The following is a 27349-nucleotide window of genomic DNA, read 5'->3' on the forward strand; positions in this document are numbered from 1 at the left end:
TAGCAAGGCATGGGGATCTTTCTGTGGGTGGATGTCTTTGAAAAATGTGGAGTATCCATTTTGTTGAAGTGATCTGACCACTGTGATGTGTGTGTTAAAGTCCGCGTTGTGCATGGTTCAGCGGAGTATTTAGCCGTACATTGATGGTGGAGGGGCTTAGGGAGAATAGAGTTAAGACGTGGAGGAGAGAGAGAAGTGCAAGAGGAGAAAGAGATGAGAGGGGAGCGGTGGAGAGGAAGAGAGGAGAGGTAAGATAGGAGAGGATTTGGAAGAGAGAAAAGAGGACCATGGAGAGGAGAGAGACAGGGAGGTACTGTAGAGGCTGATAGATCTCTGGGTAGAGAGAGACAGGGAGGTACTGTAGAGGATGATAGATCTCTGGGTAGAGAGAGACAGGGAGGTACTGTAGAGGATGATAGATCTCTGGGTAGAGAGAGACAGGGAGGTACTGTAGAGGCTGATAGATCTCTGGGTAGAGAGAGACAGGGAGGTACTGTAGAGGCTGATAGATCTCTGGGTAGAGAGAGACAGGGAGGTACTGTAGAGGCTGATAGATCTCTGGGTAGAGAGAGACAGGGAGGTACTGTAGAGGATGATAGAGCTCTGGGTAGAGAGAGACAGGGAGGTACTGTAGAGGATGATAGAGCTCTGGGTAGAGAGAGACAGGGAGGTACTGTAGAGGATGATAGATCTCTGGGTAGAGAGAGACAGGGAGGTACTGTAGAGGATGATAGATCTCTGGGTAGAGAGAGACAGGGAGGTACTGTAGAGGCTGATAGATCTCTGGGTAGAGAGAGACAGGGAGGTACTGTAGAGGCTGAGATCTCTGGGTAGAGAGAGACAGGGAGGTACTGTAGAGGATGATAGATCTCTGGGTAGAGAGAGACCGGGAGGTACTGTAGAGGATGATAGATCTCTGGGTAGAGAGAGACCGGGAGGTACTGTAGAGGCTGATAGATCTCTGGGTAGAGAGAGACAGGGAGGTACTGTAGAGGATGATAGAGCTCTGGGTAGAGAGAGACAGGGAGGTACTGTAGAGGATGATAGATCTCTGGGTAGAGAGAGACAGGGAGGTACTGTAGAGGCTGAGATCTCTGGGTAGAGAGAGACAGGGAGGTACTGTAGAGGCTGAGATCTCTGGGTAGAGAGAGACAGGGAGGTACTGTAGAGGATGATAGAGCTCTGGGTAGAGAGAGACAGGGAGGTACTGTAGAGGATGATAGATCTCTGGGTAGAGAGAGACAGGGAGGTACTGTAGAGGCTGATAGAGCTCTGGGTAGAGAGAGACAGGGAGGTACTGTAGAGGATGATAGATCTCTGGGTAGAGAGAGACAGGGAGGTACTGTAGAGGCTGATAGATCTCTGGGTAGAGAGAGACAGGGAGGTACTGTAGAGGATGATCGATCTCTGGGTAGAGAGAGACAGGGAGGTACTGTAGAGGCTGATAGATCTCTGGGTAGAGAGAGACAGGGAGGTACTGTAGAGGATGATAGAGCTCTGGGTAGAGAGAGACAGGGAGGTACTGTAGAGGATGATAGATCTCTGGGTAGAGAGAGACAGGGAGGTACTGTAGAGGATGATAGATCTCTGGGTAGAGAGAGACAGGGAGGTACTGTAGAGGCTGATAGAGCTCTGGGTAGAGAGAGACAGGGAGGTACTGTAGAGGCTGATAGATCTGGGTAGAGAGAGACAGGGAGGTACTGTAGAGGCTGATAGATCTGGGTAGGTGTTAAGGAACAGTGGGTTCTGGAATTCAGGGAGCTCATTTAACATGCTGTTCACCTACGGCACGGCATCCACAGCAATCTGCCAAACGCACGCACGCATTCCTCTGGCGCTTCTCTCCGTACGCACGCACGCGCACACACACACACACACACACACACACACACACACACACACACAGTCTTCTCCCTGTGAGGCCTGTCTGCACGTCTCTCTCTCTCTCTAAAAGGCCCTGTCATATCTCTCCTCTTATGCACTCTGGACATGCATTGGTAGTCCCAAACTCGCTAACGATCATCAGGTCGCTAATGGCCTGGTACTCAGGGCTCTATTGTCCCTCTAACTGAGTGGAAAACATGATCATAGTGGATGTTGTAAAGGTGTCCGAATGCTTCCCAGCCAAAACAGTTCTGAAGAGTTTGTGCATATATTATGACGTTTTTGTTCATTTAGGACTTCGGTAAGGGTTTTGTCAGTTCGGGCACAAATTTTTTCTTGAGGCAAGTCTATGCCGCTTCGTCGGTGATTGGTCAACAGTAAGGTTTCTTTAGTAAAGTTCTTCTTGTCATTCAATGAGAGACGACTTGTTTTCATGCACATTGTTTGGTGCAGTATTTCTAAATAAAACATCTTAGTTAGATGTAAAATTGCGCGACTAAGATGTCTTTGACAAAAACGTCAAAATTAATGACAGATTTCTTGCGTTATCTTAGATTAATTCTGACTTTTGAGGAAGTGTATACTGCTATGGCATCTCAAAATGGACAAACAGTACTATTTCTGCTTTTTTTCTCCCTTTTCAAGCGAATTTCTGTTAAGGGAGTATGCGAGCACACTCGTTCGCCTAGCTGACTTCGGCTAGCCGCCAGCCGAACTGAAGCATGCTGACACCTTCACACAACGAAATGGACAGCACTTTCTAAGGTGATGATTAATTCAAAACAGCCATATGCATATTAGAGCTTATTCAAAACAGCGCCCCTGTACTGTACTATAGACCTATACCGAAAAAATATAAACAATATTTAAAATAATTGTGCCGTTATACAATACATAGCCTACTGCATATTATGCACGGCTGATTTAAGGCTGACACATTACCTTTTAGCTACATAATATCTCATCACCGTGCATTTCCATCTCCTCCCCTCTCTCCTTCATTCCTTTCTCGAATGCGCAGAGAGAGGGGTTGTCAACACTTTAATGAAATATGTTTCGTTGTGAAAACATGTTACTATTGATGTTCCCGAACAGATTTCACTTGGTTTCCCAAATTAAGCACTGGGTAGCTACAGGAACCTGGTTGGAGAGCCCATGGCATACAGAGTTTGGGCAGATAATCACCTGTCGCTCAGCAGCCTCCTCAAACTGTGGTTGATGTGTGGAGTGAAATAACCGGAGTAGACTACGCGGCATGAGTGAAAAACAAACCAGCAGGAAGTGGCCTCCATTCACTATTCGAGTGCATATGGATAACTCTAAATCTAGTGTATAAGGCCTGTTTCAAATTATAACTTTTACGCTCAACCTAGCCACTTCATATGTTCACTCACTCCAGAATGGGAAAAATATCCTTTCTATTTTATTCAGCTATGTTCAATTATATTCTTCTTACTATAAAATCATATAATATAAAATAATTGCATGGGACCTGTGGAGGATCCTAAGATGAGGAAGGGGAGGACCATCCTCAGTGAATTTCATAAAAATAAAGAAACATTAAAAAATGTTATCCTTTTTAGATAAAACTATACTAAATATATTCATATTTATTTTTTTAACACACTGTTTTGCAATGAATGTCTACAGTAGACTAAGTAGCACTCTGCATGGTAGCACCATGGTGTAGCCAGAGGAAAGCTAACTTCTGTTCTCCTTTGGGTACATTGACTTCAATACAAACCTAGGAGGCTCATGGTTCTCACCCCCTTCCATAAACTTACACAGTAATTATGACAACTTCTGGAGGACGTCCTCCAACCTATCAGAGCTCTTGCAGCATGAACTGACATGTTGTCCACCCAATCATAGGATCAGAGAATGGATCTAGTACTGAAAGCATAAGCTACAGCTAGCTAGCACTGCAGTGCATAAAATGTGGTGAGTAGTTGACTCAAAGAGAGAGAAAGACAGTAGTTGAACAGTTTTGAACAAATTAATTTCTTCCTAAATTAATAGCGAGAGAGCTATATTTCATAGAATATATTTTTTCACTTCTCTTACTTAGCTAGAGTCTAATGCAGCTAGCTAGTTTAGCCTACTCAAACACCCGGCTCAAACAGAGAGGGATGCTATGTTAGCTAGCTGGCTATGGCTGTCCAACACTGGAACTCTTCCAAGTCAAGGTAAGCTTTTGGTTTTATTAATTTATTGCCACACGGGCCTGCCAGTGTAACTGCTAAACTGCTTGCTGCTGACTGTACACTATACTGCATTGTAGCGGGTTTACTAACACGTCAGTTCTAGTAGCTATGTTGACTATGACGCGTGACAACGATGTAGGCTGTGTGTAGCGGTTAGTGGTCATGATATGAAGGTTTGGCGCCTGGTCACAGACAGCTGATGTGTTGTGCACTGAAGTCCACAAGCCAAGGGAAAAGGTGAGAGGAGGAGAGCGTGTAGTTAGATGCGAGAATAAATTATACAACGAGCTGTTTGTATGTGGCTGCTATGAAAGTGAACTGTGTTCGAGTGTGATCAGGGGTTTATTCATTGTGGCAATTCTGTTGAAAAAAATGTTTCTTAAATGGAATGGAACTGGGATAAACATACAGTGAGGGAAAAAAGTATTTGATCCCCTGCTGATTTTGTACGTTTGCCCACTGACAAAGAAATGATCGGTCTATCATTTTAATGGTAGGTTTATTTGAACAGTGAGAGACAGAATAACAACAAAGAAATCCAGAAAAACGCATGTCAAAAATGTTATAAATTGATTTGCATTTTAATGAGGGAAATAAGTATTTGACACCCTCTCAAAGGGAGTGCTCCTAATCTCAGCTTGTTACCTGTATAAAAGACACCTGTCCACAGAAGCAATCAATCAATCAGATTCCAAACTCTCCACCATGGCCAAGACCAAAGAGCTATCCAATGATGTCAGGGACAAGATTGTAGACCTACACAAGGCTTGAATGGGCTACAAGACCATCGCCAAGCAGCTTGGTGAGTAGGTGACAACATTTGGTGCGATTATTCGCAAATGGAAGAAAGACAAAAGACCTGTCAGTCTCCCTTGGCCTGGGGCTCCATGCAAGATCTCACCTCATGGAGTTGCAATGATCATGAGAATGGTGAGGAATCAGCCCAGAACTACACGGGAGGATCTTGTCAATGATCTCAAGGCAGCTGGGACCATAGTCACCAAGAAAACAATTGGTAACACACTACGCCGTGAAGGACTGAAATCCTGCAGCGCCCGCAAGGTCCCCCTGCTCAAGAAAGCACATATACAGGGCTGTCTGAAGTTTGCCAATGAACATCTGAATGATTCAGAGGAGAACTGGGTGAAAGTGTTGTGGTCAGATGAGACCAAAATCGAGCTCTTTGGCATCAACTCAACTCGCCGTGTTTGGGGACAGGACAACTTCACCATATCAAAGGAACGATGGACGGGGCCATGTACCGTCAAATCTTGGGTGAGAACCTCCTTCCCTCAGCCAGGGCATTGAAAATGGGTCGTGGATGGGTATTCCAGCATGACAATGACCCAAAACACACGGCCAAGGCGACAAAGGAGTGGCTCAAGAAGAAGCACATTAAGGTCCTGGAGTGGCCTAGCCAATCTCCAGACCTTAATCCCATAGAAAATCTGTGGAGGGTGCTGAAGGTTCGAGTTACCAAACGTCAGCCTCGAAACCTTAATGACTTGGAGAAGATCTGCAAAGAGGAGTGGAACAAAATCCCTCCTGAGATGTGTGCAAACCTGGTGGCTAACTACAAGAAACGTCTGACCTCTGTGATAGCCAACAAGGGTTTTGCCACCAAGTACTAAGTCAATGTTTTGCAGAGGGGTCAAATACTTATTTCCCTCATTAAAATGCAAATAAATTCATAACATTTTTGACATGCATTTTTCTGGATTTTTGTGTTGTTATTCTGTCTCTCACTGTTCAAATAAACCTACCATTAAAAATTATAGACTGATCATGTCTTTGTCAGTGGGCAAACATACAAAATCAGCAGGGGATCAAATACTTTTTTCCCTCACTGTACCTAAATTTGTCCAATAGAAACTCTTGTTTGCAACTGTTGGACTAATGATTACGCCTTAGATCAGCTAGATGCAGGCAAGAGGGTGCAAGGCGGTATTGAATGTGTCAATGTCTGTCACCTTGATTACTCAAATTCTCTCGACCTGTGCACCTACGTTGTAAACTTTCATTCGTAGGCTAGGTTGTAGCAACCTCATGATGGGTACAGGGAAAATGACAGTATCATGTAGTAGCCTAAACCTATGGATGATACATTGAGCAGGTTCAATGGAATATGAATGACAGTCATCCAATATGCTGTAATAGAAATAAGGCCATGCTCAGAAAGAAACGATCATCCTCCCTCATCTTAAACGGCACCGACCGCCACTGCACGGGACTGTTAAATGAACAAGCCTACAGCCTATGGCATGGCGCATAGTCAGATAACAGACAGTAGGCCAACTCATATTCTGTTCTTCTGAAATACGTTTTCTTCATATCATAATGTTCCTTAGACCTGCCTAAAAATAAGGGATTTATTGTAATGGTGTATATTAAACTGATTTATTAGACTGTAGATGTTTTAAAACATTTAGATGTTCCAAGGGTGTGCATCAGTGGCTTGTATGCATGGAGGCCTGGAGATGCTTACCATTTATGTTAATTAACGGTCAATTACCGTGAGACCGGCAGTCTTTTGCATGACAATAACCGGCTGACAAAATTTCATGACCGCCACAATCTAAAGGTTAGTACATCTAAATGGAAATACGTAATGGTTATTCAAGTTGGGTCATGATGTTTCTGTCTGTCCTGTGAAGTTCTTCTGCATGCATTGTTTATCCCTCCTTAATATTCCTACGTTCATCATCCCCCTCTCCTCTCTTCCCTCAGTGAGTCCAACACCATAAACATCTGGAACAATGGTAAAGGCATCCCCGTGGTGGAACACAAAGATGAGAAGATGTACGTTCCTGCTCTCATTTTCGGACACCTCCTCACCTCCAGTAACTACGACGACGAGCAGAAGAAAGTCACAGGTGACAAAATCACTCTGAAAACGAGAATCTAATTAATGTATTATTTATGTATTTATTGTCCATTTGTGGAACACCATTTCATATGGATTCCATACAGCTTCAGACAGAACTTCTAACCTAAACCATTTTTACTGTCTGCTTTTATGATCTCAACTGAATAGTTTTGTAGTGCCCCTTGCAGTGCTTAGTAACACAACACTGGAATGAGTGAATGACTATAGCTCTTCAAGGACAATCTCTCCATAGATGAAAGCATGTCTCTCTTCTGTTTTCCTCCTAGGTGGAAGGAACGGGTACGGTGCTAAACTCTGCAATATTTTCAGCACAAAGTTCACAGTGGAAACCGCCTGCAAAGAGTACAAACACAGCTTCAAACAGGTACAGACGACGAGAAAGCACAGTGTGATTTGACATCTGTTGAAAAGAACATTCATCAAACAGCTGAACTCCATTTGATGTTTTGTAGGAGTACAGTATGTGACTTGAAAACATATAAGGGGGCGAGTATGAGTTGATTTGCACTGTCGGGTGTGGTCACACAGGATTTTTATGTTGATTATTGTAGGATTCTGCATAGTTTTGGGGGATTTAGGTTATTTCTGTTGTCTTTGTTTACAGTGAGGGAAAAAAGTATTTGATCCCCTGCTGATTTTGTACGTTTGCCCACTGACAAAGAAATGATCAGTCTATAATTTTAATGGTAGGTTTATTTGAACAGTGAGAGACAGAATAACAACAAAACAATCCAGAAAAACGCATGTCAAAAATGTTATAAATTGATTTGCATTTTAATGAGGGAAATAAGTATTTTACCTCCTCTCAATCAGAAAGATTTCTGGCTCCCAGGTGTCTTTTACACAGGTAACGAGCTGAGATTAGGAGCACACTCTTAAAGGGAGTGCTCCTAATTTCAGTTTGTTACCTGTATAAAAGACACCTGTCCACAGAAGCAATCAATCAATCAGATTCCAAACTCTCCACCATGGCCAAGACCATAGAGCTCTCCAAGGATGTCAGGGACAAGATTGTAGACCTACACAAGGCTGGAATGGGCTACAAGACCATCGCCAAGCAGCTTGGTGAGAAGGTGACAACGGTTGGTGTGATTATTCGCAAATGGAAGAAACACAAAATAAATGTCAATCTCCCTCGGCCTGGGGCTCCATGCAAGATCTCACCTCGTGGAGTTGCAATGATCATGAGAACGGTGAGGAATCAGCCCATAACTACACAGGAGGATCTTGTCAATGATCTCAAGGCAGCTGGGACCATAGTCACCAAGAAAACAATTGGTAACACACTACGCCGCGAAGGACTGAAATCCTGCAGCGCCCGCAAGGTCCCCCTGCTCAAGAAAGCACATATACAGTGCAGTCTGAAGTTTGCCAATGAACATCTGAATGATTCAGAGGAGAACTGGGTGAAAGTGTTGTGGTCAGATGAGACCAAAATCGAGCTCTTTGGCATCAACTCAACTCGCCGTGTTTGGAGGAGGAGGAATGCTGCCTATGACCCCAAGAACACCATCCACACCGTCAAACATGGAAGTGGAAACATTATGCTTTGGGGGTGTTTTTCTGCTAAGGGGACAGGACAACTTCACCGCATCAAATGGACGATGGACGGGGCCATGTACCGTCAAATCTTGGGTGAGAACCTCCTTCCCTCAGCCAGGGCATTGAAAATGGGTCGTGGATGGGTATTCCAGCATGACAATGACCCAAAACACACGGCCAAGGCAACAAAGGAGTGGCTCAAGAAGAAGCACATTAAGGTCCTGGAGTGGCCTAGCCAGTCTCCAGACCTTAATCCCATAGAAAATCTGTGGAGGGAGCTGAAGGTTCGAGTTGCCAAACGTCAGCCTCGAAACCTTAATGACTTGGAGAAGACCTGCGAAGAGGAGTGGAACAAAATCCCTCCTGAGATGTGTGCAAACCTGGTGGCCAACTACAAGAAACATCTGACCTCTGTGATTGCCAACAAGGGTTTTGCCACCAAGTACTAAGTCATGTTTTGCAGAGGGGTCAAATACTTATTTCCCTCATTAAAATGCAAATCAATTTATAACATTTTTGACATGTGTTTTTCTGGATTGTTTTGTTGTTATTCTGTCTCTCACTGTTCAAATAAACCTACCATTAAAATTATAGACTGATCATGTCTTTGTCAGTGGGCAAACGTACAAAATCAGCAGGGGATCAAATACTTTTTTCCCTCACTGTATGTGGTTTGTCCTACAATTGTCACTTTCAATGAAATGACTCACCAGAGTTTGTTCAATCAGTTTCACAAGGCTTTTTATTAACTTGTATCTCTTTTGATGGAATTTCACCATACAACCTCATGATTAATTCTAGTTTCCTTAGCATGTGAAGAAGTAGTGAATTTCATTACAATCTCTGTCCCTCTCTTTCTCTCTCCCTCCCTAGACCTGGCAGAACAACATGGGCAAGACGAGCGACCCCAAGATCAAGTTCTTTGACGGGGACGACTTCACGTGTGTGACCTTCCAGCCGGACCTGTCCAAGTTCAAGATGGAGAAGCTAGACAAGGACATCGTGGCTCTGCTCACCAAGAGGGCCTACGACATCGCTGGCTCCTGCAAGGGCGTCAAAGTCATGCTCAACGGGAAGAAACTCCCTGTAAGTCTCCCCCACCCCATGTAACCGCACATAGTAAGATGGGCTGGCCCATATACACAGACAACATGCTGTACATAAGGTGCCAAGTCTTGGAAGACCCTGGGCAAAAAGTTTTGGACTTTAAATAAAACAGCTCATTTCACTACACCTGTTTCAATACAATGTAATTTGCTAATAACCTTTACAGAACCGGTGCCACTATCCAGACCCGGTTTAGGCTCCTCTCACCTGTCCTTGTCGTCTCAGGTGACAGGGTTCCGCAGCTATGTGGACCTGTACGTGAAGGATAAGCTGGACGAGGTGGGCGTGGCCCTAAAGGTGGTCAACGAGTCCGTCAACGAGCGCTGGGAAGTGTGTCTTACCATGAGTGAGAAGGGATTCCAACAGATCAGCTTCGTCAACAGTATTGCCACCACCAAGGTAACATCCCCTCAGGGAATGATGTTGTTAAGTCAGTCTGTTATACACTGCATTCAGAAAGTATTTACACCACTTGATTTTTCCACATTTTGTTACGTTACAGCCTTATTCTAAAATCTACACACAATACCCCATAATGACAGAGCAAAAACAGATTTATTCCAAAAACAATTGCGTTTCTTACAAATAAAAAACGGAAATATTACATTTACATAAGTGTTCCGACCCTTTACTCAGTACTTTGGCAGCGATTACAGCATTGAGTCTTCTTGGGTATGACGCTACAAGCTTGGCACACCTGTATTTGGGGAGTTTATCCCATTCTTCTCTGCAGATCCTCTCAAGCTTTGTCAGGTTGGATGGGGAGCGTCGCTGCACAACTATTTTCAGGTCTCTCCAGAGATATTAGATTGGGGTAAAGTCCAGGCTCTGGCTGGGCCACTCAAGGACATTCAGAGACTTGTCCCGAAGCCACTCCTGCGTTTTCTTGGCCGTGTGCTTAGGGTCTCATTGTCCTGTTGGAAGGTGAATCTTTGCCCCAGTCTGAGGTCCTGAGTGCTCTGGAGCAGGTTTTCATCAAGGATCTCTCTGTACTTTGCTCCGTTCATCTTTCCCTTGATCCTGACTAGTCTCCCAGTCCCTGTCACTGAAAAACATCCCCACAGCATGATGCTGCCACCAACATGCTTCACCGTAGGGAAGGGGCCAGGTTTCCTCCAGACGTGACTTTTGCCTATCAGGCCAAAGAGTTCAATCTTGGTTTCATCAGACCAGAGAATCTTGTTTGTCATGGTCTGCGAGTCTTTAGATGCCTTTTGGCAAATGCCAAGCAGGCTGTCATGTGCCTTTTACTGAGGAATGGCTTCCGTCTGGCCACTCTACCATAAAGGCCTGATTGTTGGAGTGCTGCAGAGATGGTTGTCCTTCTGGAAGGTTCTCCCATCTCCACAGAGGAACTCTGGACCTGTGTCAGAGTGACCATCGGGTTCTTGGTCACCTCCCTGACCAAGGCCCTTCTCCCCCGATTGCTCAGTTTGGCTGGGCGGCCAGCTCTAGGAAGAGTCTTGGTGGTTCCAAACTTCTTCCATTTAAGAATGATGGAGGCCACTGTGTTCTTGGGGACCTTCAATGCTGCAGACATTTGTTGTACCCTTCTCCAGATCTGTGCCTCGACACAATCCTGTCTCGGAGCTCTACGGACAATTCCTTTGACCTCATGGCTTGGCACTGTCAACTGGGGACTTTTATATAGACAGGTGTGTGCCTTTCCAAATCATGTCCAATCAATTGAATTTACCACAGGTGGACTCTAATCAATTTGGAGAAACATCTCAAGGATGATCAATGGAAACAGGATGCACCTGAGCTCAATTTCGAGTCTCATAGCAAAGGGTCTGAATACTTATGTAAATAAGGTATTTTTTAAATTTATTTTTTATACATTTGCCAAAATTTCTAAAAACCTGTTTTCGCTTTGTCATTATGGGGTATTGTGTGTAGATTAATGTGGATATTTGCAAAAATATATATTTTAGAATAAGACTAACACAAAGTCAAGGGGTCTGAATACTTTACGAATGCACTGTATTACCAGAAATATACCCTTTGATTTGGAAAACTATGACTTGACCAATCTAGGAATAATGGACAGAAATGAAGTGCTATTTGCATGTGTAAATATACTGAGATGAGTGTGCATTTTGATGGTATTCACATCTTGGAGTATGACTTGAATCACTTTCAATCACATCAGACATGTTTTATGTACTACACTGCTTGTTTTGTGCCATTCAGGGTGGCAGACACATTGATTACGTGGTGGACCAGATCGTAGCCAAGCTGATAGAAGTGGTGAAGAAGAAGAACAAAGCTGGTGTCTCAGTCAAACCCTTCCAGGTTAGTTATTACTATCTTATTACTGTGTTATTACTATGTTACTACAAAAGTGTTAGTAGTAATTACATTCTTACTACACTGGAATAGGAGCAATCTAATGTAAAGTTTGGTCAATCTTAATGCTTTGTTTTCCTCTACATCAGGTGAAGAACCACATCTGGGTGTTTGTGAATGCGTTGATCGAGAACCCGACCTTTGACTCCCAGACCAAGGAGAACATGACTCTCCAGACCAAGAGCTTTGGTTCTAAGTGCCCTCTGTCTGAGAAGTTTATCAGAGCGGTAAATTACTTTTCTTCACCACAATGAGATATCACTACCTCCTACATGTATACATCCTATGTTGGGCATTTATTCTCCACATACACTGCTTCCTCACAGAGAAAGTCAAGTTATTTAGATTGAATTGAAATCATATGATCACTAAAATCTGTTCCATGTCCTCTTGTGTTCTCGGTTCACCTGGAGTATTAAACAATGATATATCATGTTCAATTCTTTATTTTGTCTGCAGGCGACTAACTGTGGCATCGTGGAGAGTATCCTGAACTGGGTGAAGTTCAAGGCCCAGACACAACTCAACAAGAAGTGTTCTTCAGTGAAGCACAGCAAGATTAAAGGCATCCCCAAGCTGGATGACGCCAACGATGCCGGTAAGGCAACCACAACTACTCTGCGCTGTGTGTATAAGCCCTACTGTGTTCGTAATCTACTTATCCACCAAGAGGGCCTATTTTACCAAATGTTTATATTGAAACTAGTTGAAGATATTTAATTGGGCTGGGGGAACAGAGCTAGGCGGTTGGGCCCCACCCCACTTATAATTTTGTTGGGGAAACACGAGATTGTTTAAACACACACTGAACTGCGCGTCTTACCTCCGTCTTCACCCCTAGGTGGTAAACACTCTTCAGAATGCACTCTGATCCTGACTGAGGGAGACTCAGCCAAGTCCCTGGCCGTCTCCGGCCTCGGCGTCATCGGGCGAGATCGCTATGGTGTCTTCCCACTAAGAGGAAAGATCCTGAATGTACGAGAGGCCACACACAAACAGGTGAGTGACTAGAGAGCCGTTCGGTTGGTCTGGGAGAGTGTATGGGTGATTGCAATCTAAATGATTCAAGTAGCTATCGGGCGTACACCACAATAATAAATGATCTTGTAAACAGATAAATACAAAAGGGATTTACATCAATTATTTCCCAAATGTGGCGCAAGAACCATTCCGATCAACTGAAAATGTAAATTGAGATCAACTGAAGCCAAACTCTTTTAGGTAGTGTCCACCAGAGCTAGGGTGGCCCACCCTGCCTATATTATGGTAGGGGAAACACTGACACATACATTTCTCTTTCCCTCCAGATCATGGAGAACGCAGAGATCAACAACATCATCAAGATCGTGGGTCTGCAGTACAAGAAGAGCTACGAGGACCCAGAGTCTCTGAGATCCCTACGCTACGGCAAGATCATGATCATGACCGATCAGGTTCTAACACTTAATCAATCCCATCAACGACTGACGTCTAAAATTGACCGATGTCTTGTAATTATCATAGTCAATAATTGTAGTAACAATACATACATTATGCACGCTCAAAGCCTTGTTTTGTTGAACTTACACTCTCTTAAGGTTGATCTGCAATGGCACGCTATTCCCTATATAGTATGGTGTAGCGCACCAAAGGTAGTGCGCTACATATGGAATAGGGTATGATTTTGGACATACCCTTGGGTCATAACAATCCATACTAATAGTGTGTGTTTGGGTTGATTATCTGCTGACAGGATCAAGATGGCTCCCATATCAAGGGTTTGCTCATCAACTTCTTCCATCACAACTGGCCATCCCTGCTCAAACACACCTTCCTGGAGGAGTTCATCACGCCCATCGTTAAGGTAAGACTCACACAGGTAATAGCAGGGGTTCTGGACTATTACACACATTCTATACAGATTCAAAGTAAGATTTATACATTGGTACAGCCGGTGCCAATTTTCTCCCTACCACTTCCCCTTGGCTCGAACTCTTCAGTGTTTGCAAATCTACACTGACCGAAACCTCCATCATAGGACAAGGACTACATGATAGTCTTGACTGCTGATGTCAGCTTATGGCAACTAACTTTAAACTGTTATAACACAAACAACGTTTAGATTGGCATGACTTAAATTTAGCAAACATGGTTGTAATGCTGCTTTTAACTCTTTCCTGCAGGTGAACAAGAATAAGCAGGAGTTTGCTTTCTACAGCATTCCAGAGTTTGACGAATGGAAGAAACAGACGGTCAACTTTAAAACCTGGCATATAAAGTACTACAAAGGTATGTTCATCATGTGGATATTCCTCCAAACTAACCATTATTGTTAGAAGGTATTCTGTTTCACACTACTGAGGCAATTCGGGCCAAGCCCTACTGTGCTGGCCTGAATATACGTCCACCATAGTTACTGGAGCATGCTGGAAAGGACAATGTGGAAAATATATATCTGAGCCTGTTAGCATAATTTGGGTTGGCACGGTAATGTGAAAAGGGTTTGAGTGTTTGTTTGTTTGTGTTCCAGGTTTAGGTACCAGCACAAGCAAGGAGGCCAAGGAGTACTTTGCAGACATGGAGAAACACCGGATCATGTTCAGATACGCCGGGACAGAGGACGATGCTGCCATCACACTGGTGGGTTTAACACGGATACCACGCTCTCTCCTTTTCCCTGTCATGGTCTTTGAACACTGTTTCAGTAAATGTACAGAAAAAATGGCTAGAAAAGTTAGAAAATCTATTCTGAAATGGCTCAAATATTTTAGAAAATCTATTCATCAAGCTAGTTTTGCTTTCGCACAAACGTGATTAGCGCTTTCTTCCAACCTTCTATCAACTCACAACTTTGTTATTTGTCTGTGTTCTGCTTATGAAATCCTTGCCAAATGGAGAGAGGACTGACAGTGATTTCATTTGACTGACACTAACAGTGATCTATCCTTTGCTGTCGGTCTCTAGGCGTTCAGTAAGAAGAAGACTGACGACAGGAAGGAGTGGCTCACCAACTTCATGGAGGACAGGAGACAGAGGAGGATGCACGGCCTGCCAGAGGTGGGTGGGACTGACTGTGTGACCGACTGGGTTCAAACCCGGGTTTCCTGTATGTCAAAAGAAAGATTCACCCATTTGTTTATGTTATATCGTATTTGTGCATCTCTAAGCGATTTTCTATCGATTCCCAGGGTCATTTCTTGTTTTCATATGTATCTGAGTTATTCACCATTCAAGCAGGCAGAAATACAGCCAGTATAACAAGTTTTGCATACCTCCTATAGCGTAAATCTTCAGGTCTCTGCAACGGTTACTCAGCACTCAAGTGTGCTTCACTGAAACATCTAGGTTCCATCTGCAATGTGAGAGACGGTCCAGATCATTCACATCAGTGCAGATGAAGGAAAGGAGAGGAGGGGAAGCAACAGATTATTGAGATGCACCCTGTGAGAGACATTTAGATATTGGAGTTTGATTAAAGGAAGAGGATGTAGACTGTTTAGATCTTTCTGTTTTCATACAGGCATCTCTCCACCATGGGAGTTACTTGGACCATGATTTATCACAGCTCGTTTAGAGTCTTCTAGCTGGCTCAGATTCACAAACATCTGATTTCTGTGTTCCCCAGATATCCTAAGCATTGAAATGGAAATATCCCGAAAATTCTCTCTTTACTGTTTATCATTGATGTAAAGTAGCAGCTGCTTTCCCCATGTGAATCCCATCAGAGCCAGGTCTAACACTGGTGACATCATCAGAGCGCTGCTTCAAGTCTGTTTATTTCTGTCTCATCCTACAGCAATACCTGTATGGAACACAGATACGGAACACAGTTTTGTAAATGACTCTGTTTGCTGTCGGTCACTGATGCAAAGTAGACACCGCTCTCCCATGTGGCACTGATAAGACCATAACAACATCATAGCCCTGATCCAAGTCACTTTACGTTTCATCCTTTTATTGTCCCCATGCAGCAATACCTGTACGGCACGCAGGCGAAACACCTCTCCTACAACGACTTCATCAACAAAGAACTCATCCTCTTCTCCAACTCCGACAACGAGAGATCCATCCCATCCTTAGTCGACGGTAGGTATGCAGCGATCCACTAGACTAGCTATCTTTCTGGACAACTCTGTCTTAGTAGCTTTTGTTGTTGTGTTTGTTGTCAAATGGCTTTGAAGTTTAATAAGGGAACTGAAAAGCCTGCAAACCTGTTTTTAACAGTTCTTCACTCTCCTCTTGGTGCATTTTTTATGTGTGTGATGTGGTCCCCTTTTGATGATGACGTGTATCATTTGTTTATTTGAATCCTGTCACGTGAATTTCTATCTCTAATTCAACCTAAGCTTGAATCATTACCAGAGGTTGTAAGGCTCTGGTTTTAATCATCAATGATTCAAGGTCCACAACCAACAAGTATTATCTGTATATTTATTCATGGAGAGCTCTGGCGCCAAAAACACAAACATACAATTTTATACCTCCTGAACTTGACTCCTCCCACCTTTAGGTGGCTTTTCTAAACAGTTTCCGCCTTCTCCTTCACCCTTGAATGTTTAGTACCGCCCCCTCTGTTAGTGGGTTGACACTACATGATAATTCTAACATTTATACTGTATTTGGGGTGAAATCCTTTAGTCATTATTCTTAAAATCCAAGTTAATCTAACAAATCCCCATTAGCTGTTTGTTGCATCACCTACTCCTCCTGCGGTCCACTTGTGATCCCCTTTTGAAGAGATGTGTTTGTGGCGTGGTCCCCTTTTGATGATGTCATATGTGTATGCGTGCAGGTCTGAAGCCAGGTCAGAGGAAGGTGCTGTTCACCTGTATGAAGAGGAATGATAAGCGGGAGGTGAAGGTGGCTCAGCTGGCTGGTTCAGTAGCAGAGATGTCTGCCTACCATCACGGAGAGGTCCGGACACTCTTACAGAGCTATATGGAATATACTTAGAGCGCTATCTTCCACTTTAAATCAATACTGTCTGAAGATACTTTGTGTTTCCCACAACAACATTGTTTTGACACGTGTGCCTCTGTATGTGTGTGAACAGCAATCCCTGTTGATGACGATTGTGAACTTGGCCCAGAACTTTGTGGGCAGCAACAACGTGAACATCCTGCAGCCGCTGGGTCAGTTTGGTACCCGCATCAACGGGGGCAAGGACGCTGCCAGCCCCCGTTACATCTTCACCATGCTCAGGTAATGCCTCTAGGGTCAAAGGTCATAACAGAATTGTGCTAGCTATTTGATTGGTCTACTTGTTGTATGATTTGTATGGGCCATTGGGCCATCCTGAGGTGCAGTCATACCTGCTTGATACAAAAAAAGTCACCTTTTTTAATGATACATTTCATGTAAACTTTCTTTATACATCACCTTTCATAAAACACATTAAAACTCAAAATGCTTAAAAAATGTATTCATTATGAAGTAATGTCACTTCCTTAGTCCCCTGGCCAAGATGTTGTTCCCAGCGGTGGACTCCAGCCTGCTGAAGTTCCTATTCGATGACAACCAGAAGGTAGAGCCAGAGTGGTACATCCCCATCCTACCGATGGTGCTGGTGAACGGGGCCGAGGGCATCGGGACGGGCTGGGCCTGCAAGATCCCTAACTACGACCACAGAGAGATAGTCAACAACCTCTACCGCATGCTCAACATGCAGGACCCTCTGCCCATGGTAAACATTTAGAAGTTTGAAACGTGTTTGATTACATAAGCTAAGATCAACTTGATTGTCCCAGAGGGGAAATTTGTTGTGGACATACAAGCAGCGCTATTGTCCATTTTTGGTTTTAGGATTTTATTGCTTAAAACATATCAACTCGGATAATATTTGTGTAGATTGATACCAGGGCCAGTATGAAAAATGTATGCACTCACAAACTGTAAGTCGCTCTAAGAGCATCTGCTAAATGACTAAAATGTAAAATTATACATTAAAACCTTTAGCTAAAACAATTTTTTGGGTAGAACGGGATAAACCACCAACTTTGTCTGCTGTTGGTCATTTATAATCAAGATTTGTGTTAATCATGTTATGAGTAAGTAATCTATCATAATGACGACTGAATATTCCTACCTCTCTCTCCTCTCCCAGCTGCCCAGCTATAAGAACTTTAAAGGAGTGATCCATGAGTTGGGCCAGAACCAGTACATGGTCAGTGGGGAGATCTCTGTCCTGGACAAGAACACCATTGAGATCACTGAGCTGCCCGTTCGCACCTGGACACAGGTACACTATTGCTAATGACAGGGTATATCACACCTGTCCAGCAATTCTGGTCATCTGAATAAAGGAGATGTTGAACTGTTGTTTCAATGCTGTGATATTATGTTTGTTAGTTCTTGTAATGGACTTTGTTCTCCCCCTCTCTCCCTCTCCTCCCCTCCCTCTCTCCCTCTCCTCCCCCTCTCTCTCCCTCTCCTCCCCCTCTCTCTCCTCTCCTCCCCTCCCTCTCTCCCTCTCCTCCCCCTCTCTCCCTCTCCTCCCCTCCCTCTCTCCCTCTCCTCCCCCTCTCTCTCCTCTCCTCCCCTCCCTCTCTCCCTCTCCTCCCCCTCTCTCTCCTCTCCTCCCCTCCCTCTCTCCTCTCTCCTGCCAGGCTTACAAGGAGTCTGTACTAGAGCCCATGCTCCAGGGGACAGAGAAGACTCCAGCTCTGATCAATGACTATAAGGAGTACCACACAGACCAAACCGTCAAGTTTGTGGTCCGCATGTCAGAGGAGAAGCTGGCCCAGGCAGAGGCTGCAGGACTACACAAAGTCTTCAAGCTACAGTCCAGCCTCACCTGCAACTCAATGGTTAGTACCACTCCTCAAATCTGGGTCCTATTCACTAGGCACCAAAGGGAAGAAAACGGACTGAAACAGGGAGAAACTACCTGAGCTTGTCCAATGATAAATGCTTGTTTTCATTATCCGTCACAAAACGGTTTGCCCTAATGAATACGACCCTGTATTTGAGTTGAACTGATAGCTGTATTGACTCCCATTGTTGATTCATTATACATACCTCTTTGGATGAAGTGCTCTGTTTTGTGTATATAGAGAGCACTCCTCTTATAGGAATCACATGTGCCCGGATGACGGGATTCTTTGGAATGAGTCTATCATCTAAAAAGTGAAGAACATTTTGAAGTGATCCGTGGTTTTTAACCTGTTTTGAAAAGGAGAGGTATCTAAAGTAGTTGCTCTTCACCCCTCAGGTGTTGTTTGACCACATGGGCTGTCTGAAGAGGTATGACTCGGTCCAGGACATTCTCAAGGAGTTCTTTGAGCTGCGGTTGCACTACTACAAGCTCAGGAAGGATTGGCTAGTGGGGAGCCTGGGGGCGGATGCTTCCAAACTGTCCAATCAGGCACGATTTGTGCTGGAGAAGATCGAAGGAAAGATCACAATCGGTGAGAATTTGACCTGCATCGCTCTCTCTCTCTGTCTCTCTCTCGATTCTTATTTCAATTTGTTACTAGAATACTGATATAGTAATGTTGTTTGTCAATAGAGAACAAGTCTAAGAGGGATTTGATCAGGATGCTGGTGCAGAAAGGCTTTGAGTCGGACCCCGTGGCGGCATGGACCAAAGCACAGGAAAAGGTACTGTTAGCATCCTGCCACTGTCCACCATTCAGCCCTGTGACTGGCTGAGACCGCTTGACGCTTCAACACCCTGTGTTCTGATTGGACTATGCGTCTTCCTGGTCTCTCCCTATAGGCTCTGGAGGAGGACGATCGTGACGGTAACGACAGTGACAGCTCTGTGGACTCTGGGTCGTCGTCGGGACCAAACTTCAACTACATCCTCAACATGCCTCTGTGGTGCCTGTCCAAGGAGAAGGTGGACGAGCTGCTCCGACAGAGAGACATCAAGGTACTGACTGCTCACTCAGAGAGGACGGGTGTAGACACCCGACTGTCAAGGACTTTCAATTCAATAGATCTTTATCGTCCCCAAAGGGCTATTCATTTGCAGCAACATTCCACAAGTAGTCAAGGGCTGAGTGTCTCTAACGGTTGTATGTGTTTTGTTCTTGGAGCATAGTGCGTGCATATCAGTACTTTTTGAATCTGTGTATGTGATCGCAGAGGGAAATGAACCCACAATCTCGGTGTTACTAGCGCCACGTCTTTTATCAACTGAGTGTGTGTTGTTCAACAGAAAGGAGAGTTGAATGAGCTGCAGAGGAAGTCTCCAGAGGACCTGTGGAAGGAGGACCTGGCTGTCTTCATTGAAGAACTGGATGTAAGTGGTGCTAGCGCTATGTGCAGCGGTGCCACTCATCTCTGAGTCACTGCTGACATTTATACCTACTTGTGCGAGACTGCTTTTGTTGGGGAGAAGTCGGGTAATCTCAAGGTTTCTTTCTCCTGGCCTTACTAACGGCAGATTAATTGGTAAAAAAAGTGATTTCTTTGGGTTTTATCTCCTTTCACTATAAATGTCACCTCAATACAAGTGACTTAGACGATTTACAAAAATTGACTGAGGTGTATTCCCTCCCTGTGCGTGTGACAGAAAATCGAGGCCCAGGAGCAGGCAGACATGAGTGCAGGTAAAGGTACCAAGCTGGTGAAGGGCAAGGTGGGCAAGCCCAAGGTGAAGAAACTCCACCTGGAGGAGACGTTTCCCTCGCCATACGGCCGCAGGGTCGTACCCACCATCACACAGGCCATGAAGACTGACGCCTCCAAGAAGATGACCAAGAAGAAGAAGGTAACACATTTTGTTTTTAAAATGGATCCTCTCTAGGTCCAGTCTATAATGTTTCCAGACAATTCCAATCATTGAGGTTGATGATTTATACCCATTGATTCTTGAAGAATATCTCTTATCAGTGCCGTATGAGCTTAGTTCAACTGTATAACTCCGTCATAGCCCAACATAAAACGCCATTGTTTGCGTTGGTCTCTGTGTGTTTTCAGGCATTAGACATGACGTGTGTGTGTGTGTGTTGGTCTCTCAGGGTGATGCGGACCTGGTAATGAAGATGGAGTTTGATGATGAGATGGGAGTGCTGGGGTCAGATGGAGGAACAGGGGAGAACTCCCTCAACTCATCCTCTAATCCACCAGCCTCAGCCCCAGCCAAGCCCAAGGCCCCCCGGGTCAAACGGGAGAAGAAGGAGCCAGGTCAGCAGATGTTCCATTCTCCTTTCATGTGTCTGTCATCATATTGAGGTTCAGTCATGAGTTGTGGGAGAAGGGGAGACAAATGAGAGGGATACACAAGTCAGGAAGGTGGTGGACCCAATGATTGGATCCCCACCTCTTGGGGCAATTTGTAGTTGGAAGTCAGAAGTGCTACCACTAGAGCAAACTTTGGAACTCATTTATTTTAATCACACATGAACTCTCACACATCAACACAGTTTCAGGACTTCATGGCTATTAAATAAAATACCCAAAATCTGAATGAATAAACCCTTTTCTCTATATCAGGTGCTCCCAGAGCCAGGAAAACCCCCACACCCAAAGGAGCATCTGGTAAGAAGGTGAAGAAGCGGAACCCCTGGTCGGAGGACGAGTCCAAATCAGAGAGCGACCTGGAGGACAGTGAACCTGTGGTCATCCCCCGAGACACCAAGTCACAACGGGCCTCAGGTAACCACCTACCTACTGTGTTCATTAGGGCACACCATTAAAATGGAAAGCGTGAAGAAGTGTTTTTTGTTGGATAAGTTCAGACAGTAGCTTCCTGTTTCACTCTGTTTTGGGGTGTTTTCTTCAATTTCGTGTTCACTGACCTGTTAGAACTAGGGACAGGCATTTTCCTGACCACAGCAGTTATCAGTAGTTAATTGGGCCCTAATCTCGGTTAACCCAGAACTAAAGTCTTGCCTAATTGGTCAGCTGCTCGATTAAGTTCTAGGTCTATACCTGTTAAGAGAATAGCTGAAGAAATGCTAGAACAAGGAACAGAACCGGAACGAGTAGCTCGCTCGCGCTCTCTCTTTGCAAGTTACGGGCCGAATGTCCCCTCCTCTTCCGAAATTCGAAAGATGCTAACACCTGCGAAATCGTGATTTGTCCAAATAACCAGTGATGAAAAACCCAAACACCGGAACTACTGCTGCTCATCCCATTCCTTCACCATAGATTGTACTGTACCAGTTATGTTGACGTAGATCTGTCCACAAGAGGCCCAGAGTTTTTCCTGGTCCAGTCACTTAGTCGATTGGTTGGTCTTTCTACAACTGCTTTAACCAATCTTATTATGTTTTTATTTGCATATTCTTTGTGATTGGCCATTTTCAAATGTTTAAAAGCCTCATTCTTATTTTTGTAAAAACCCTGAAGAAGGCCAAAAGCCGAAATGCGTTGGTTCTACTATTTGCAATAAAGATGATTTTTTAAATGTAATTCCATTTGACCTCCAAGTGTTGCTGAATCTCCTCTCTAACCCAGTTTGCTCCTCAATTCATGCACCTTGTTTGGAAAGCAAGGTAACGGCAGTGATCCATTCCCTTTGCAGGTCATGTGGTCAGAAATATCTCTAGCCTTGCTAATTCTAACATAATCGTTTTGGCTCATTGTCATTCTACACACTATGCTGTCTGTAACCCGGGGTGACTATAACTTCAAAGTCCATCAGCTCTTTGTAAGTCTGAATGTCTGGTTCTCCCTGGCTTGATGAGCCTGAAGTCTGACTGCAGCGTGACGCAATCCATATGCAATAGGAGAGGTTATGATACGGTACTCAGCTCTCTCACACTAACTCCAAATGAACTCTGTAGCTGTTCCTTATTGCTAGCAGTGGGCTATTAGGACATGCTGCCTTTCAGAAATCATTACAAATCAATCTGCTGCAACTACAACAAGTGATTCAAAACACACCCATACTTATAATGAACTTTTTCTGTTCCTCAGCGGCCAAGCCCAAGTACACCTTTGACTTCAGTGAGGAAGAGGATGGAGGAGAGGAAGAGGATGAGGAGGAGGATGATGATGATGCTGCTGCTGCGTCCTCGCCAGCCCGGCCCTGCAAAGATGACTTCACTGCCTCCTCCGAGACTAAAGACCGATACAACGACCACAGCAATGATGAGGATGATGAAGATATCTTCCCACCGCCCAAACAGACCACCACCATCGTCTCACCAGCAAAGAAGAAGAAGGAACCAGAGAGTATATTCTCCTCCTCTAAATCAGCCTGCTCCTCTGAAAAGAGCAATGACAGTGGTGAGTTCGCACAACAAGCTCAGCAGGTTTGCCTTGTCGTGTACTTTCTTTAGTAAAAGGTTAAAGATGTATATTTATTGTCGTTATTTCAAGTCTTGTGTGTTTGTCTATGAAAAAGGACTTTGTATGTTAATAAGCTCCTAGTCCCAATGTTCATCTGAGGGTTAATGTCTGTTACTCTTCTCTTCCAGATGATCTGAAGTTGGACAGTGACGGGGAAGACAAGGCCTTCTCTTCATACTCCAGCAGCTCTGCCTTCAACAAACCTGTCCCAGCTAAGAAAGGTAACATACAGAGCCATATATGTATCTACAGCCTGGCCACATTAAATAGACATACACTTTGGAGCGTACATTTGTGTACCTTCATTAAGTATATGTTACGTTTCAAATTAAATAACGGTCTGCTTACTTAAGACAGAACGATAGGGAGGTTGGTCGGGGAGGATGGGTGGGCGTATACCGCGACCGTCTAGCAATCCAAAGGTTGCGTGTTCGAGTTGCGTCGGGGACAACTGTAGCATTTTAGCTAACCCTTCCCCTAACCTTTTTCCTAACCTTAACCTAATTCTCATGACCTTCTAGGCAAAATTGTCCTGTCATTATGACACAACAAGCAGCCTGGTCTCAGAGCAAGACGTATAATACTATACGTCCTCTACTACATATGATACTATAGACCTCCAATTTGTATGATATTGTACGACCAGGTAAGACGTATGATACTATGCATCCTCCAATTCGTATGATGTTGTATGACTGCTATCACATTCATAATGTAACATATATTAAATTGAGGGGCAAAGTTTACATACCCAATCTCACAAATTGCCCAGAGGACAGGTTGCGATCTATGACTCTGGTAACACCCACATCTGCAGCTAGAGGGAGCACTAATGCAAATCTCACTACCAAGGGGGGTTAAAAAGATACTGATAATGTTGGTGCTGTTGAATATAGTGCACTATAAAGGGAATAGGGTGCCTTTTTAGACGCATCCATGGTGTCTTGCTGAGATACTTATTGTTATTGATTGGCTCACTCTCTGTTAATCACAGCAGTGAAGAAGCCTTCGGATGCAGCTCCCAAACCCAGGAAAGCACCAGTACCCAAAGCGCCAACAAAACAGAAGCTGGACACGTCTGTCTGGGACTCAGACTCAGATACCGGCTCCAAGAAGCCTGCACCAGCACTCAAAGGTACAGGCTTACCTCACAATGATCGGTGGAGAGTCAGTCAGCTTACACTCTATTTCTCTATGAATATATAAGATTGACCTAGTGTAAAACAGGGTATGAACATAGTGTAAACAGGGTATGAACTGAATGTGACCTGGGTAATGAACAGAGTGTAACCTGAATATGAACGGAGTGTAACCTGGGTGTTTCTCCTGACCTGTGCAGGTAAAGGCGGAGGGAGGAAGAGGAAGCATTCTGGATCTGATGAGGATGATTTCAGTCCCAAGAAGGCTCCTGGGAAAGCACCCAAAGCCCCTACCAGCAGGGTAAGGATGTGTGTCATTGAATTATATAGGATATAAGAAGATACTAAAAAAACTAAGCCTTCCATACAACAAAGATACTTAGCATCTTCTCCATGTGTAGAAGCCATCAAAGAAAGCAGCCGCGGCCCCATCCCCAATGTCAGATGATGATGTGGACTCCAACCGTTTCAGCCAATCCGGCGTGGAGTCCCGAGACCGACCGGGCAGAGGCAGGGCCAAGAAGGAAGTGAAGTACTTTGCTGAGTCAGCATCAGGGTCAGACGACGATCAGTACGACATGTTCGACTAGACCATGGAATCCCTCCCACACACAGGCTCTGTTCCAATGCTATTTAAATGCTTCCTCCCTCCCTTGAAGTAATCCCAGATCTTCATTGGTTGGACTGGGGAAAGTAATAGGTTAGTACCCCATGCTGTCACCTATCCAATCACTTACGATCTGTGATCACCTCGAGGAAATCAGGAAGGAAGGATGGGTTTTTAAACAATTTGAACATCCATTTACACACACCGCTTGAGTAATTTTAACGTGCATCCTTCCTCCTTCACTTCCTAGAAGAAATCATCTGAGAGGTGGGATAGGTGTAAGCAGTGGTTGTATAAATATCCAGTCGTGTGATTATTTCAACGTAGGAAGGAAGGATTTAGTTTTGAAGTATTCAACCTGGACCAGACATGCTCGTGGAAATACCCCTGTACGGTGTCCCACAGACTTTTGTACATTTCCCCCACTCTTATTTTATTGGTGACGTTTAATGCTTTCTACCGTGTAGGTGTTTTACACTTTTTATTATACATACCAAGACAATTGTTTTTTTAATTATTATTATTACCATGGAAATGTTCTGTATTTGTCCTAAGCGGCTTTTAGAAGTTAGGAACGCGGTGCTTCAGCACATTTTAACTGTTTAAAAAGTAAAAAAGAGACTGTACCTTTTTGAACATGAACTTGGAAGTAAACAATGAAATGTAAATTATTCTCTGGCCGTTGGGTTTTCTGTCTGAATTTCTTAATTGACTTCACTCTATTTCCTGCAGAGCAGAACCTTAGGAACACCACACACACACACACACACACACACACACACACACAGTATTCAAGGCTACAGTAAATCTAAATATTCGGGTTATAACACGTCCACAAGTTATGTATTTTAAAATAAATATATTTTATTACTTTGCCAGGGCATTTCATGGTCAAGTTAAACAGTATATGAACATATAAAGCATTGTTAATATACAAACAGACAATATTGAAAATGGAAAACGAGAAGCTACCGTAAAGCTCCTTTTGAGGACTTCCTGCTTTCTCTTCCCACCAGGCCAGCAGGAGGTTCTGGGTAAATGTATAATCACCATGACAACTCCTCCCTGCTTCCCCGCCCACCCTCGAGTCCAGTAAGACAAAGTTAAGAAAACTCAACCATAATTTGATCATAATCATAACGCTAACTATACAACACTGCATATGATGACGAGGTTTTTCTGATACCGATGGGGAGAAAAAGGCAATCATATACATTATTTGTAAATGTTAAACTTTTGAACATTGACACTTTTTGAACAGGCATAACAACAAAGCTGCTTTCGAAGGTTACATTTGTTGAGGTTCACAGTCATGTTCTCTCTGGCTTTTTTACTGGATAGTTGGATAATGGGCCGCGCTCAGTAGGGCACAGCGGTGTGGGACATTCAGGTAGAAATATGTTGCATAGAACAGACCACTGACTCGTAGAGTATGGAATCATTACAGATCTATTCAGTGTATTTCTATCTGCAATGTTCAGTACGTTGCCCCCTTCCTGAACACGATCCACATGTATTGATCTTATTCCGTTATTGACTTAACCAAATTGCTGTCAGTTGATTGTGACAACTGCTTGGCATTCCAACTAAAGAGGGGAAAGCAGCTCTGTTGTTTGATCAGCGATGACATCGGAGTAACTAGGGTTTCAAAATTCCAGCAACAAAAAGAAAATCCCTGTTGAAGAATTCCACGTTGGAAATTCCTTTAGCTTATTCCCTCCTGATTCTGAAAATCCTCAGACCATCAACCACCCCCCACCACAAAAAAAAGGGAATTTGGAAAAGTTTCTAGAATTTTGCAACCCTATTGTGAACCCATGCTGGTCCTAAATGGTGTGGGGGGTGAGCAGCTGCTACCCAAGAGGGGCTGGCTATGAGATGAAGCTCTGAGAGGTCAGATAGCCTAAAGCTGCCATTAGTTGAGACATAAAGCACACCACACACACACCATCTAATACATGGACAAGTCTGCAGTGGGATAGTAGTTGTAAATATTAACAGTTACATCGGTACAACATTCAACAGAAACCAACGTAGTAAATTCGGCATTGTGGAATGGATCGAGTTCCCTGCTGTGTCTCCTGGTGCCTGTAGGAGGCGCTCTGGACACTAGGGAGTTGGATTTAGACATTCTTTAGCTGTGAAATAAGTTTTCCAACTTCGAAGACACTCAGTGTAAATCTCAAGTCTTTCCTTGATTCATCACATCCTCGATTCCTCACCTCAACAACACACATTGGAGAAGGTCTGAGGTTCTGCACCCTTTCCTCCAATGCATTTTGAGAAGGAGGCGAGGAATCAAGGGAGAGGAATGTAGGGAAGACTTTTGAGATTCACCCACAGCCACCAGGATTGTTTTCCCTTGCATCCCTCTCTCCCTTAGAGAGGGAAAGACAGCATTACATTT

The 27349-nt window shown here is 44.1% G+C and overlaps 1 protein-coding gene across 3 annotated transcripts in view; it reads left to right on the forward strand.

The window, feature by feature from the left end:
* Positions 1-25613, forward strand: part of LOC311132107 (DNA topoisomerase 2-beta-like) — a 40019-nt gene extending 14406 nt beyond the window's left edge. For 2 of the 3 annotated variants that reach the window (XM_084165297.1, XM_084165299.1), the window contains exons 5-35: positions 6816-6961; positions 7242-7339; positions 9391-9603; positions 9850-10023; positions 11818-11919; positions 12063-12200; positions 12433-12571; positions 12815-12972; positions 13281-13406; positions 13706-13816; positions 14136-14241; positions 14483-14592; positions 14917-15009; positions 15924-16038; positions 16745-16866; positions 17006-17154; positions 17404-17635; positions 18056-18190; positions 18558-18758; positions 19163-19358; positions 19460-19551; positions 19670-19825; positions 20114-20197; positions 20471-20668; positions 20919-21084; positions 21394-21555; positions 22822-23133; positions 23325-23417; positions 24191-24331; positions 24536-24636; positions 24737-25613. In XM_084165297.1, the coding sequence (XP_084021423.1) occupies positions 6816-6961; positions 7242-7339; positions 9391-9603; positions 9850-10023; positions 11818-11919; positions 12063-12200; positions 12433-12571; positions 12815-12972; positions 13281-13406; positions 13706-13816; positions 14136-14241; positions 14483-14592; positions 14917-15009; positions 15924-16038; positions 16745-16866; positions 17006-17154; positions 17404-17635; positions 18056-18190; positions 18558-18758; positions 19163-19358; positions 19460-19551; positions 19670-19825; positions 20114-20197; positions 20471-20668; positions 20919-21084; positions 21394-21555; positions 22822-23133; positions 23325-23417; positions 24191-24331; positions 24536-24636; positions 24737-24925 (4558 nt within the window). In that variant the 3' untranslated portion in view covers positions 24926-25613. The remainder of the gene's footprint in view (positions 1-6815; positions 6962-7241; positions 7340-9390; positions 9604-9849; positions 10024-11817; positions 11920-12062; positions 12201-12432; positions 12572-12814; positions 12973-13280; positions 13407-13705; positions 13817-14135; positions 14242-14482; positions 14593-14916; positions 15010-15923; positions 16039-16744; positions 16867-17005; positions 17155-17403; positions 17636-18055; positions 18191-18557; positions 18759-19162; positions 19359-19459; positions 19552-19669; positions 19826-20113; positions 20198-20470; positions 20669-20918; positions 21085-21393; positions 21556-22821; positions 23134-23324; positions 23418-24190; positions 24332-24535; positions 24637-24736) is intronic. The other variant, XM_084165298.1, reaches the window with a different exon arrangement.
* The last annotated feature ends 1736 nt before the right edge of the window (positions 25614-27349 follow it).

Source organism: Coregonus lavaretus (genome assembly GCF_964263955.1).
Source record: "Coregonus lavaretus genome assembly, chromosome: 7".
Classification (NCBI taxonomy): domain Eukaryota; kingdom Metazoa; phylum Chordata; class Actinopteri; order Salmoniformes; family Salmonidae; genus Coregonus; species Coregonus lavaretus.